This window comes from Mustela nivalis (genome assembly GCF_964662115.1).
Source record: "Mustela nivalis genome assembly, chromosome: 5".
Lineage (NCBI taxonomy): Eukaryota > Metazoa > Chordata > Mammalia > Carnivora > Mustelidae > Mustela > Mustela nivalis.
The window spans coordinates 58877858-58891631 of record NC_139024.1 but is presented as its reverse complement, the minus strand read 5'-3'; the positions used below and the strand labels follow the sequence as shown (position 1 = coordinate 58891631).

The following is a 13774-nucleotide window of genomic DNA, read 5'->3' as shown; positions in this document are numbered from 1 at the left end:
CTCCTCTACTCACGGTTATGTTAGGGTTCAAAAAAATAATAAAATCAGACTAGCTCTGGCTGCATTTCTGGGGCTTTGCAAACCTTTTTACTAGCAGTTTCCGTGCCCCTGAGGAAGCACGAACTTTTCACGCGTTTGAAATGCCCCCATTGCCTTCCCTGGGGTCACTCACCAGGGTGCCCTGGGTGCACCCAGCTCCGGGCGAGCGGCCCGCCCCCGCGAGGGTGTTCAAATTGGCTTGCGCAGCGGCGCGGGGAACAGCTGCCGGTTTCCTGGTGGGCCGCGCTGGGACCCGGGGCTAGCGGCTGCCTCCAGCCCGCGCGCTTCGCCCGCCTAGGAAGAGACGCGAGTGAAATAGCCGACAGCGCGGGGAGAGCGGGGCCCGGGGGCAGGGGAATCCCAGGCGAGTGGGGACCGGGCCCTGGGCTTCCTTCCCGACCCGGCGACACCCGGGGGACACCGGGGCTCCCTCCAGCCGTTACCCGGCGTGTGTGGACTCGTGTGCACCCTCGGGGGAGGTTCCCCTGAGGCCGCGGCGAGCGGCTGCAGGGTCCGGCGAGCACCGAAGCGCCTCCTCCGAGTGGTCCCCCCACCCGGCGGGGACGGCGCGCCGCCCCTCCCGGGCACCCGAACAGCGGCGCAGAGCGGAGCAGAGCCCAGTGCCCCGGGCACCGCGGGCCCAGGCGGCCACCCCCCTTCCCTCATCCGGCCGCGCCGCCGCCCTGCCCCGGGCGGAGTAAACAAGAGACGCGCAAGATTTGACCTGGCGCGACCCGGATTTCTGGCCGGGGTTCCCCCTGAGCAGGTGACTCCGTGGGAGGGGTGGAAATTAGTCTCTGGAATTCCGGGCCAAAGACATTCACCGTGGTTCTGCTTTTAAAGCCGGTATTTCACCGACAACTGCGGAATGTTTTGCGTCTCAAGTTTCAGATTTCGCGGAAAGGGACCAAATGTCAGCGCGTATCAAATATTCCCTTCCCTTTTCATTAAAAATGAATACATTAAATGGGAGGACAGCCCCCTTAATGACTTCGACAATTGCACTGCTGGTTTCGGTTTTGGTTTGTTTTGTTTGTCATTTCGACCTATAATCAGTGTATTTCTGAGGTCCCCGTGCAATGGCGACATTGCCCTGAAGGACGACTCCGCAAAATAAAGGGGCGATACGTTTTTCATCGATATTTTTTTCAAAGGAGAAAAATCTGAATCATTTGGAATAAATTTCACTGTGTCCTTCCAGGTTGATCCCATTTAAATTCAAGGCCTACTTCCACTAAAGCGGCTTCTCCTTTCATTATGTAAGTTCTCGAATTTTCAGACTTTCTTCACTTAACTTAAGGCACTTAATAAAAACGCACCCATCATCGCTCCCTCTCAAATGTATGCCGTTGCATTTTTAAACATCCATTTGAAACGCAAAACATGATTTTGGAAATGTTTTTTCACTTCCAAACCCACCTGCTACATACTCCCAGAGCCCATTTTATTTAATAGCTTAATAGAGAAGATTAAGCAGTTTCTTTAAGAACCCAATTTCCCTTCAGCACACACAACAGCAGCTGCCCAAACTCCCAGAAACTGAGCAAGGATAGCAAGCAGCGTTTTGCTTCGCTAGAATGAGTGTTAGTTGAAATCTTAAATGCCTCTTTAAAAGATGAGATTATGTGCCATAATGTGAATATTAAGGTATTCAGCTAATTGGGCAGTTAAAATAATTTTTTTAAAAAGCAAATATATATCAGTTTTGATGACCCATCCCACTACCAAAGAGGACCCCTAAAGGCAGTGTTTAGTCAAACTTCAATTCTTATTACCTTGTTCCAAAATCATCAAGCTTCTAAAGAAGGTAGCCTGAATGAAGTTGAAGCAGAATGTGTGAATATGTGCAAACTAGTTATCATCCTTCTACTTGGAAAAAATCAGTATGTTGAAGTAAATGCATCCTTGCCTCCAACTGCTAATGCTGCAATATGTCTGTCCAGTTGCTTATAAGCAAGGGAAATAGAGTAACAGAAGAACTCCTCTTCCCAGAAAACCTCCAGAGACAAAACCAGCAATGGTAAACTGTGCCCTCAGCCCTAAGGGGCTCTAAGGAAAGTGAGGATCCCTCCAGCATAGGTGACCCAGCTTGAACCCCCATACTTAGCATCAGCAGTGAGGTAAGAACTTTCTTTCCATTACTTTTCCTACTGCTTTTCCAATTGAAAGGTAAAGAAAATCTGGGGATCTGGATTGAGAGGTCTTAATAAAATAATTAATGTCCACATGGCAGTATGGCATTTTTTTCAGAGTCAGAAATCACCTTGAACTGAAAGCATTTTCATTCAAAAAATATTTATTACTTACCTACTGTATGCTGAAGATACTTAGGATATGTCAATGAACAAATCAAAGATCCCCAATTTCCTGAAGCTTGCAGTCTAGCAAGGGGGAGGGGGAATGGAGGAGGAAGAGAACAGAAAATAAATAAGAAATGAAGGGTATAGAAGTATGGTAGGTGAAAAGAGTTGGGGGGAAAATATAAAATAGGGTAAGGGATATGGGTGGGGTGAGGGGTGTTGTGTTACTGTATTAAATAGGGAGATCAGAACAGACTTCTTAAAAGTGACACTTCTTAAAAGTGACACTTCTGCCAGTAATTAAAAAGAATGGTTTAGCAGTAGACTAGGTGGAGTAAAGAGCTTTTCCTGTGGAAGGAGCAGCTAAGATAAAGTTCTAAGACCAGAGCAAGCCTGGCATGTTTGTAGACCTCAAGGCAAACAGTGACTGGAACAGAAGGTGACAGCTGGGGGACAGAACAGCCTCGTAAGCCACCCGGAACTTTTCTCATTCAGGAAGAAGCTTGATAAGGGGACAGGTTAATGCTCTTTGCCACCCAGTCCCACCAAATTTGAACCTTTGTGGACCTAGTAATCTGCATTCTTAGCAGATAATGCAGTTTACACTTAGGCATTCTGAAACTCAAGACCTGTTGCCCCAGAGCATGGAGACTGATACACTGGGGCAAGAAAACTTGAGTGCCAGAAGACGTCCTACCGAAAGCTTTAGAACCAGCCACGTCCATTTTACTAATCAGTTTAAATCCTCAACTCAAACTAGTTTAAGAATGAAAGGGGTGACACACCTTAAGAGACTCTTAATCTCAGGAAATAAACTGAGAGTTGCTAGAGGGGAGGAAGGTGGGGAGGATGGGGTGGCTGGGAGTGGACATGGGGGAGGGTATGTGCTATGGTGAGAGCTGTATATTGTGTAAGACTGATGATTCACAGACCTCCCCCTGAAACACATAATACCTTCTATGGTAATTTAAAAACAAACAAACAAACAAAAAAGAGTGACAGGGACTTCACTGACTCATAAAACTAGAACTAAAGAACCAAATTCTAACTCAGCCTGCTCCCTGGTCTCCAGTGATCTTACCCTGGTCCGTTCTCCCTCTCTCAACTTTTCCTATCCCTCTCCTTCACTTTGCTCTTCAGACAAATATTCTGCAGGGTGGTGGCAGCAGTGTCAGATTATCATTTTCCCAATTTAGCAACCCCAGTGGGAAAAGACCTTCTTCCCAGAGAGTTCAAGGCCGCCGTGGTCAGTTCCTTGCCCTTGGGCCAATCACTGGGCAGGGGTGGTAGGGTGATATGATTGCTCATACCTAGACTTGGAGTTGGGGGTGGTCCTCATGGAAAGAGTAGTTCCCAAAAGAAAGAAGAGGATCAGGAGTCCTTGTGGGGAGCGTGTGTCCACTATATCCTTTATGTTTCTGGCCTGGTTTCTCTATTTTTAAAGTTAGGGAATTGGTCAAAATGATGTGCCTAACTCCTTATGACTGCAAATTCTATATAAATCTCTGTAATAAATCCCTCCACAAAACTGTAAAATGAATTAACTAGCATGCCATTCCCTCAGATAAATTTATAGTACTATAAATAAGATTCTAAAGGGGTTACCTGCTATAGAGTTCTGATGAGTAAATGGAATATAGCCTTGGGTCTTGGTAAAGAGTGAAGATTTAGAAATGCCTTTCTGATGGCTCTCCCTCTTTCTACTCACCTGCTTTACTTGGTATATGGTGAAGAATTAAGCAGTTTCATGATTTGTGTGGTATAAAGGAAGCTTAGGATTCCAAAAATTAGTTGGGAAAGAAGAATTTTGTGGGAAAAATATGCCTGTCTGTTGAATTGTTAATAGGATACAGTAGAGCCAAACACTCTACTGTAGACCAGTCTATCCCATTATAACTTCCTTTGGTTGGAAAGTGGAAGTATGGTGTGGTAATTAAGGACCAGTCCACTGGAGCCATACTACCTGAGGCTGAAGGTGACATCTGTTATGATTGAAGGATCAAGTGTTCATCCTCCTGGCTTTCACAGGATGGGCAGAGCTCATAGACTTCCAGCCATCTGGTGACCATCACCCCATACTCCAGAGTATCTCTAGGTATGTTTTAAAGACCAAAGACCACCAATAGCAACAGTTCTTTTATTTATTTATTTATTTATTTATTTGTCAGAGAGAGAAAGAGAAAGACTGAGAGAGAGAGCACAAGCAGGGAAGCATCAGGCAGAGGGACAGGGAGCAAGGAGCCCAATTCAGGACTAGAACCCTGGGATTAGGATCCGAGCCAAAGGCAGGCACTGAACTGACTGAACCATCCAGGCATCCATAACATCTCTTGAAATGCTTTTGTAAAAGTCTGGGATGACCTCTAAATTTGTAAAATTAGAGTCCTTACAATTAGGTCCCGGGAAACTCCATAGTTCTTAAGGAAAACACCGCTACCTGTGACTCCCGTTCTCATTAAACCTTGAAAACCATTGCTTTACACTTGACCCTAAGATTGAAATGAAGCTAGCTGACTGCCTGAGAACCCCCTTCTGCACAGTATATCACCTTCCTCAGGCTTCATGTGATCCCTTAGGACAAGTTGGCCCTTTTTATTCCTCAAAAATATTCTTGTGAGTTTTAGTTTAACCAAATTTCCTCTGTGTAAACATATGTTCAGAAAGAAAAGTTCCCAGTGAATGAACCAAGGCTGGCGATGAGAAGATTTGAGAGAGGACAAAGGTTTGTGGGTTACAGAATTAGGAAAGTACAGTGGGGAGAGGGGTGGGAGAGAGGTAGTTGGTGGGGAAGAACAGAATGCAAACAAACTTTGATGATTTTCTAGTTTCGTTTAGGATGAGCCATGCCCACAGTTTACGGAAGGGCTCTGCACATTTCAGCAGTCTAAATTGCTAGTAGGCTAGCTTCTTACATTCTAGAGAGCCCTCAAGGGCTGCCCACAGCAGATCTTTATCTTGAGGAAGATAGGAAAACCAGAAGATTGAGAACAAAAAACCAAATTAGGAAGCAGTCAGTAGTAGGAATAAGACTGTCCAGGATAAGTAAAGCCTGAAGTGCGTGCTCCCTTAGATATAGGGGAACATGGTAGATATAGGGGAACATGGTATGTCATGGTATGTCATTAACAATAGCCCCCCCCTTCTCTGCTATCACCTTACCCCACTCCAAAATGGGTTACAGTTGAAATTTCTCCACTTAACAGTCACTGCGTGGGGTTAGGACTTTGCATTGATGAAAATCTTCCAGTACAAGCCAAATATGAGTAGTGAACTCTTAATATCCTAAGCTCTTAATAAGTCATTAACTTCTTATGAGAGATTAATTTATTAGATTGCTTTTCCAGAGTGACAGCTAACTTAAGACTCAAACTGATTTGTCTTGACAAAGCACAGGATGGGGATGATATGGAGAAGCGTGGAGGGGGGTGACACAGAGAGGCCCCATATTTGGGCAGGGTTGCTGTCGGGGAACAATAGAGGTCTAGGAATAGGACACAGACTGAAGGGGAAAGGGTGTGGAAATATAAAGTGAGAGGCAAAGTGGAAAATGGGTATTTGAGTACCAACTGAGAAAGCCTCTGCCAAAGCCTGTGCAGAGGGAGCCACGATGACCTGGGGTCCTTAGGTAAGAGCAAAGAGCATAGGTCCCAGCTCTGAGCTTGAGCCAGCAGGAGACTTGCCTCCCCTTTCTTGGGCCCCTACTTCCTCATCTGTGGGGGGGTCCCTTACAGTCATAAATTCTAAAGTTTGAACTGCTGACAACCCAGGGTGAGGAAAAAAAGTAAGAAAAGGAAAAGAAGAGAGCAGAAAGGGGGAAGAACAGGGGAAAGAGCTTATCAAGCACCTTCACATTCCTACCAAGTTCTATGGTGGTCGAGGGGAGAGAGATTTCAGCTTAAACCTAGGCCATGTAAATTTGATATACTACACGCTCAGAAATGAGAAGAGTTATTTCTCATTATCAAACCTTAAAACATTTTGGAGGAACAAATGCATTTTTCTTGAATTTGCCAATGAAGTTTTTTATTGGTACCTCAATCCTTTACCTTTTAGGATTTCTGAGACCAGAGACTTGATGCACTCTCATTCCGTCTGTTGGTCAGATCTCTGATAGACTGGACCCTCTTTTATATAACTTTGAACCAAGAGTTCAGAAGAGGAAACACACACACACAAACACACACACACACACACACACACACACACACACACACACACACAGTCAAATAACTGTCACAAGCTTGTGACAAGTTTAGCTAGAAATTCTATGTATAATAAGGTAGTAAGTGAAAAGGGTCACATTAAAGAGAAGACGTGCTAGTAGAGGATGGTATCGGCGCTCTCAGCAAGGAAGGAGATAGACAGCTAACCAGGGAGTGGGGTAGGTTGAGGAGGTTTTTGCTGGGATAACAACATAGTTACTGCTGAGAGGGCCCCATGCAGCCATCAACACACTTGATGAGCCCAAAGCAAGGAGAAAGGAGAGAGCAACACCTTTTGTAAGTGAGAAGGAAGAAATTCATGATTGCTTAGAAAGATTCCTACAATAGAAAATTAAAATCGTTTTTAAAATACTTTTTACTCAAGAGGGTTAAGATTCAATTACTTGAAAAGAGCATTAATATAAACAAGGCCATTGTCATTGATTTTCGGAGACTATAACAGCATTAGAAAGTTAATTATTCGTTTTATATCTTTTTAAAAAAGATTCATAAAGGAACCACTTATTCAGTATGTCATTTCCCATTGACATTCTTCATATAGAGAATAATGCATATTCTTGCATACAAAATCTTCTCTCTAGCAAACTGATATACCCACGTCCCCTAGGGCCCTCTCATTTCATCCATCTTTGTTTTATAATCATTTCTTCTGATATGCATTGTGGAATCTCAACTAGCAGAGACTGTGCCAGCTATAAATGATGGTGAATAAGGATTCTGAGTTTTAAGGTTAGTATTATATTCCTGCTTTCTTATCGTTTCCTGGGCTCTGTGTATAAGCGATGGCAGAGCCACTGAGAAAATATGAGACTCCCTTAGCTAAATAAAGTCTTACCCAATGTCACAGGTAGATAATAGGTAAAACAGATCCACATTAAAAGAATAACCTGTGGTTTTAGAAAGGCGTCCTGGTGTGTGGTTGATCTTAGATCTGTCCTTTAAGGCAACAACTAGTTTCCAACAATCAAAGGTTTTGTGCTGGACGTCTAGAGATCTCTGCCCCAGGCACCAGTGTTACCAAGCTTACCAAATGTCATGCATGTAGTCTAGTCCTTGATGGATTAACACAACAGTTTATATCTTTTTAAATTTAGGTACACAAAATAAGCAAATCACAAATGTACAACCAGATTAATTTGGGGGTATGTATGTGCATGTGTTTGTGTAATCGCTATTCTGATCAAGATGGAGAATATTTTTAACCTTCTAGAATGTTCTCTTGTGCCACTTCCCAACTAATGTGCCCTTAAGATAGTCTATATCATAACTTCTACCTTGAGGTAAAGACATCTATTATCTATCTATCTATCTATCTATCTATCAACTCTCTCTTTGTTCCAGAAATAACATATCAAGTGCCTATGTGCTGAGCACACTTTGGTCACTGGAGATACCAGGGTAAACAAAGCAGATGAGGCCTCTGGATTCTGTAGTGCTCACATTCTACTTGGGGAGAAAATAGTAACCAAATTAACAAATATGACCACTTCAAATCATGAGAACATGAAGAATAAAACAAGGTAGTTAGTAGACAGTAAATATGTAGGGTGAAATAATATTGGTTGGGGGGGGTGGTATCTGCAGAGTTGACACTTGGCCTGTGACCCAACTGCAGAAGAGCAGAGAAACAGTGCCTCAGAAAGAGGGAACTGAAAGTATAAAATCCCTAAGCCAAGAAGCAGTTCATGCCACGAGGAACTGAAAGGCCAGTGTGGGTAGATGAGAGAGTTGAAGAGCGGGGGGGGGGGGGGGGGGGTAGAAAGTAGTAAGATACGATGTAATAGAAGCCACCAGAAGCCAGAAGAAGATTCCTTTATCAAATAGGTGATTTTAAAAAAGGGACAGACTTTGGAGTTTTAAATATATATTTTAAATAGGATATTTTAAAACACATATTTCATATATATTATATTATATATTATATATTAGCTATAATATATTATCTAATATAGTCTAATATATTATATCTAATATAGTAAATATTTATTATATGTTATATCTAATATTTTAAATATAGATTTAATATATATGTGATATATTCTTTTAATTAATTTTTAGAGCTTTTCCCCAAAAGAACCTTGAATAAATAAGTAGTAGCTGCTGGATATGGCTTGCAACTGGGTGGCAGGTCAGCAAGGAAAGAATTCCAAAAGAGGGCTTTCTGAAAGCATAATTATACATATTGAACATAACAAAAGGAAAATAGTTTTTAAGGTAGCAAATCCTAAAGAGAATTTGGATAATGTGGGTGCTATTCTTCACATTTTTCTATGGCTAATTAGAGAGAACTGGGAAACACACAATGCTGCCCACAGCCCTGCCAACCCATTATGGGCACTTCTAATTTCAGATAAATGAAGCCCTTGGTTACCACCCCCAGCTTGTCTTAGAACATACATTGTATTATCAGAGTAGATGAGTAAAAATAATAGCCTTCCGAATATCTATAAAGGGTACCTTTCTCTTATTAGCAAATACTTAACAAGTTCAGATCACATCTCCATGTTAATGAAGCAACTACCAGATTTACTTGGCTCTTGAAAATCTAATTTTTCAGCTTTGCCTCTTTATACAGAAAATGCAATCTTGGGCTTGGCGCTGGAAGCATCAACAAGTTTCACATGTATGTAGCTAGAAAAAATGAATGGTTATGTAAAATCTCAAGTACATACGTGTGTGTGTATCTCCTGTTTGGTACATTGTGTGTGTATTTCTCATTTTACAAAGCATGCATAATAATATTTATTGACCCAAACAGGGAAACCTAAATATACGCTGAAAACAAATCACCGGGTGTCACCTTTAAAACTCTCTTTATTAAATAAAACCATGATGTGATTTTTAAAAAAACAAGCGTACATGATGGGAAATATTGATTTCATGGTCAGGGTGAAATGTGAGGCAGAAAAAACTCAAGACAATTGCATTTGAGTGTAAGTCCTCAGTAAGAGATTTCACCGCTAAGTTTATTGCATTACAATCATAATGACAGTAGTTTGCAAAATGCCCCCAAGAAACCTAAATGAAAGAGGAAATGAAAGTACGCATGATTTTAAATATCAGGAGATCTGAAAGCATAAAGATATATTGTTAAGATTTCCATTATCACTGATATTTAATTTTCTGTAGGACAAACTGAGAGGCTCTAACTGCTTTTGGGCTTCAGAACTTAGAAAAGGGGCCGCCACTTATTTTGGCTTCTTTCTTAATCATTCCAGGATTCCATGAACTGTTTCCTTCCTCATGAAACCAGAGGTTAAAATGCAGCCATTTGTAGCCTAGGTAGGAGGCCACGAAGCTATAGGAGAAGGCACACAGAGAAGAGAGGTGGTCTGAGAGAAGAAAGGTGGAGAGGAAGTCTGTGATACTAGTAAGACCTTTAGGGGTAGGCTAGGGTCCAAAGCTGAACAGGCTCATTGACCTGAGGGTGATCGCCCGAATACATTAACATCTCTGAGAGCCTACTTTCCTGCAAATTGAGACAACAGTATTTATCTCATAGTGTTATTGTAAGGGTTGTGTGGCATACAGAAAGCACTTAATATAGGCCTGTTGTTTAAATATTTGTGGTTCAGCCACTAACTTTTTCTGTGACTCAGAGCAAGACATTAACCTCTGGGCCTGCCTGTCCTCATTTTAAACTGCTAGTTCAAAGAAGGGAGCCCTAAATTTCCTTCCACCTTTGATATTCTGTGAGTCTTACTGAGGGAACCATTTCCTTATCCTTATAATGGGCATAATAAGAGCACTCACCTCCCAGAATTTTTGAGAGGGTAAAATGAAGTAAGATAAGCAGAAATTCTTAGAACAATGCCTGGCACATGGGAAATGCTTAATAAAATCACCATGATAGTGATGATTATGATGCGGATGATGAAGAAGGATATTGGGGACTCCAGTGGTAAATTGTGTGATAGCTGTAAAACATTCAGTATCGGATTGATTATATTATCTGTCCCTCCCTAGTCAGTGCCAGAATTGCCAGGATTTTATCTTCTAAACGTTCTTGAAGACTAAACGCATTCACTTCTCACTTAAGAAGTACATAGAGACTTCCCAGGGTAGAGTCTGCTAACGTCTTTGTTTTCACTTTTGGTATTAATGTTTGAAGAATTAACTGACTCATTTATGGCCACCCTCTCTTCTTGAGAGCCTGGATATGAGCACTTTTTGTGAACAATTTCATTCTGAAAAAAGCATAGCACCCAAGTTGTCGTAGCTCACTAAATTTACCTGGAGTGTTTTCTGCTTTGAATTATTTTAAGTAAGATACAATTTCATCGAGTAACTCAAATGTGCTCACATTTAATTGGCATATGCAGAAGAATTTTGATTTATCTAGAACTGTGATTTGCATAGGTCATTTCCTACATTTTTGTGAAATGCTGCACACAATTAAATAAGCCAGTCAAACTAAATGAACCGGTGAGTGCATTATAAATAGCCACCAGAATTATATTTCAGATGTTAACTGGTTTGTCCTGATTTAATAATGAATTACATCATTTGACAAATGAGATAAGACCTTCACCTTTAGCTTTCTGACCCAAACTTCTAATAGTTGAAATGTATTATTACCATCTGGCGTCTGGCCTTTGAAATGCTCCGGTGATGCCTGCCTCATTTCAAGTAGTCAGGGCTTGTCTGCCAAAAATGCACTCTCCTAAGCATCTTGATTGGCAGGCCCAGCGAGAAGGCTAAAAATCCAGTGAACCATGGAGATACAGCTCAAGCTCTGTAGAAGTTTCCTCCATCCAGTTCAGGGCAGACTCATTTTCTTGGTTTGTGCCGCAAAGCACTTGGCACTATCAAAGTCGTCCTTATTTTGGATCTCAATCCTGAAGGATGCAGTTCCTACCCTTCTGTAGCATGTTGGAATCTCCTGTAAGCTATTTGTCCCCCTTTACAAAACATTAATAATTTTGACACCTTTTACCCTCAGGTAAAATAAATGGAGAATGAAGCTGAGAGTGCTGTGTAGCCTGGAGTTTTAATTCAGTGAAGTCACACGAATCTGGCAGTTGCTTGGTGTTCTTCATAGTGTTCTGGGTTCTGGGGAAGGGCAAGATGAGTCCTATGGCTTTCGAGAAATTTCTGGCAAGGTTGGAAGGACAGAGTTAACACACGCAGAACCACAGCATGAAGGTGAAAGTCAGTGCTAAACCAGAGTGGGGCAGAGTGTAAGTGCCATCAGTTTTCTTGGTACATATAAAAAATATATTTTTTTAAAGATTGTATTTATTTATTTGAGAGAGAGAGCGAGAGAGGACAAGCAGGGAGAGAGAGAGAGAGAGAGAGAGAGAGAGACAGTGGGGCAGAGGACCAGAGAGAAGCAGAATCCTCCACTGTGCAGGGAGCCCCATGTGGAGCTCGAAGGCAGACGCTTAACCTACTGAGCCACCCTGGTGCCCCAAAGAAAATTTTGAACAGTGAAATTTAGGGAAACAATTAGAAATGAAATGCAAATAATAAGATGGGGAGTGATTTAGAGTAGAAAAATATCTGTGTCTTGGTAGATTGGAATGCTTTAGAAATGCAAAGTCTAGGCAAAATGGTAGTTTCCAATAATAATGGCTATACCATTATTAGAAGTATTCAAGAAATAGTTAATGTAAGGTTTTACAGGTGAGATACATACGACACCCGGCAAGATAGGCCCAAGGCAAGGTTTATTCAAGGAGCCCTTGGGCGAGGTTCTGCAACTCAGGAAAGCAGAGTCCTGGAAGTCACGCCCTGGAGCAGGTAGAGCGGTCTTTTCTTTGGGTTAAGACAGGGCATATGTTCACAGCCACATAAGGTAAGGTATTCAGTGATTAGAGGGTAGGGGGAGTCCTGATGTTTCTGTTTCCTGCATAGGTATCAGTTTGCTTATGGTGACCTGCCCTCAGCATACTTCCTTCCGGTGGGAGAGCCAGGGGTAAAGGAAGAGGACGGCCTGGAAGATGACGGCCCAGCAGCCATTTTTATTGTTCCTCCTGCATTCCCGGAGACGCCGACCCAACAGGTAATATTAAGCCCCTGTTTGTCTGTGGGGTGGCTGAGAGTGAAATAAGTTAAATAATCTACCTACAGTCACCCAGTCAGCAAGTGGGAGAGGAGAGATTCAAGTCCGGGTATGAGGACTCTGAATCCATGCCCCAGACTCCTCACCCCAGCACTTAGTATCCATTTCCCACTATGGTTGACTCTATTGAGGTGATCACACATTTTGCAAGTAAAAGGAAAAGCTGAAAAGACATCTGCCTGGGCAATGGGCATGAACCCAAACAGTCCAGGGCCAATTAGGATGTATGGTCACCCTCTCTCTACATCTATTCCCAGTCATCTACCACATACTCAGTGCTTCCAGCCGGTTGCTGTTTTTTGGGGAGCAAGCTGATTAAAATCTTATGGTCAGAAGTTCTTCCATTTTAAAAAATCCTGCAAAGAAACAGATTCAATTAAATGAATCACTAACAGCAGAATTTTAAGCAATCAGGTACCTGATAATGGGAACTATTTCAAAGCAACTCTATTTTCCTGGCACCCATCAAATTACAACTCTCATAGGAGAGTTGGCCAGCTGGTGGTGGTGGGCTACAGGTAAACACTGAATTAATGAGGCAGAAATAAAATGTATTCTGCCCAAGACATTCAGCACTACCCTTAGCCCTCTGTTAGAATTCATATTCAGTTCAGAACTCATCAATTTAAGGAAAAGCATGGAAAATTGGGGAGGATTCAAAAGAGATTAAAAAGTAAAACAAAATTATAGAGGCTTTTAAGTGTTCAAAGCTACCACAATATATCATTTTTCAATCAAATGATGTATGTCTTCAACCTACCCAAGTTCACACACATCTAATAGACGCAGATAGGGACAGATTATCAAATGCCTGGGTACCATTTGTATAAAATTTAAGCTCAAACTTATTTCCATCTCAAGTATGTGTGACATTGTTAATAATATTCTACTTGTTTCTCTTTTATTTTAGATTTTGGCTAAGTTTAAATTCCATTTGTATTTGGGAAAAAAATAAAAAGTCTACAAGCAAAATTAATGGGGAAAAAAGGCAAGGGATGATGGAATAGAATTAATACTAAAAGAGGAAATGAGAATAAGGGAAAACACCAGCACAGAAACTTGAAAATATTGGAGTCAGTCTTAGAGAACCAGCATCCCTGGATGAAGTGTTAAATATCAGAACTTGGGGTGGGGGGCTCTGGGGGGCT

The 13774-nt window shown here is 41.9% G+C and overlaps 2 protein-coding genes across 4 annotated transcripts in view; one reads left to right on the top strand and one right to left on the bottom strand.

The window, feature by feature from the left end:
- Positions 1-658, bottom strand: part of HIVEP2 (HIVEP zinc finger 2) — a 198309-nt gene extending 197651 nt beyond the window's left edge. Inside the window, exons 1-2 of one of the 3 annotated variants that reach the window (XM_082730839.1) lie at positions 483-542; positions 173-333 (exon numbers count right to left, since the gene is read on the bottom strand). The gene's annotated coding sequence lies outside the window, so the exon portion shown is untranslated. Of the gene's footprint in view, positions 1-172 lie in introns of all 3 variants that reach the window. The other 2 variants (XM_082730848.1, XM_082730842.1) reach the window with 2 other exon arrangements.
- On the top strand, positions 141-12535 carry LOC309864118 (uncharacterized protein; the record flags this gene model as incomplete). The annotated part of the gene is made up of 3 exons (XM_082729450.1): positions 141-267; positions 366-805; positions 12419-12535. The coding sequence occupies 3 exons, from the start codon at positions 141-143 to the stop codon at positions 12437-12439; spliced, it is 588 nt and encodes a 195-aa protein (XP_082585576.1). The 3' UTR covers positions 12440-12535.
- Between the last annotated feature and the right edge of the window lie 1239 nt (positions 12536-13774).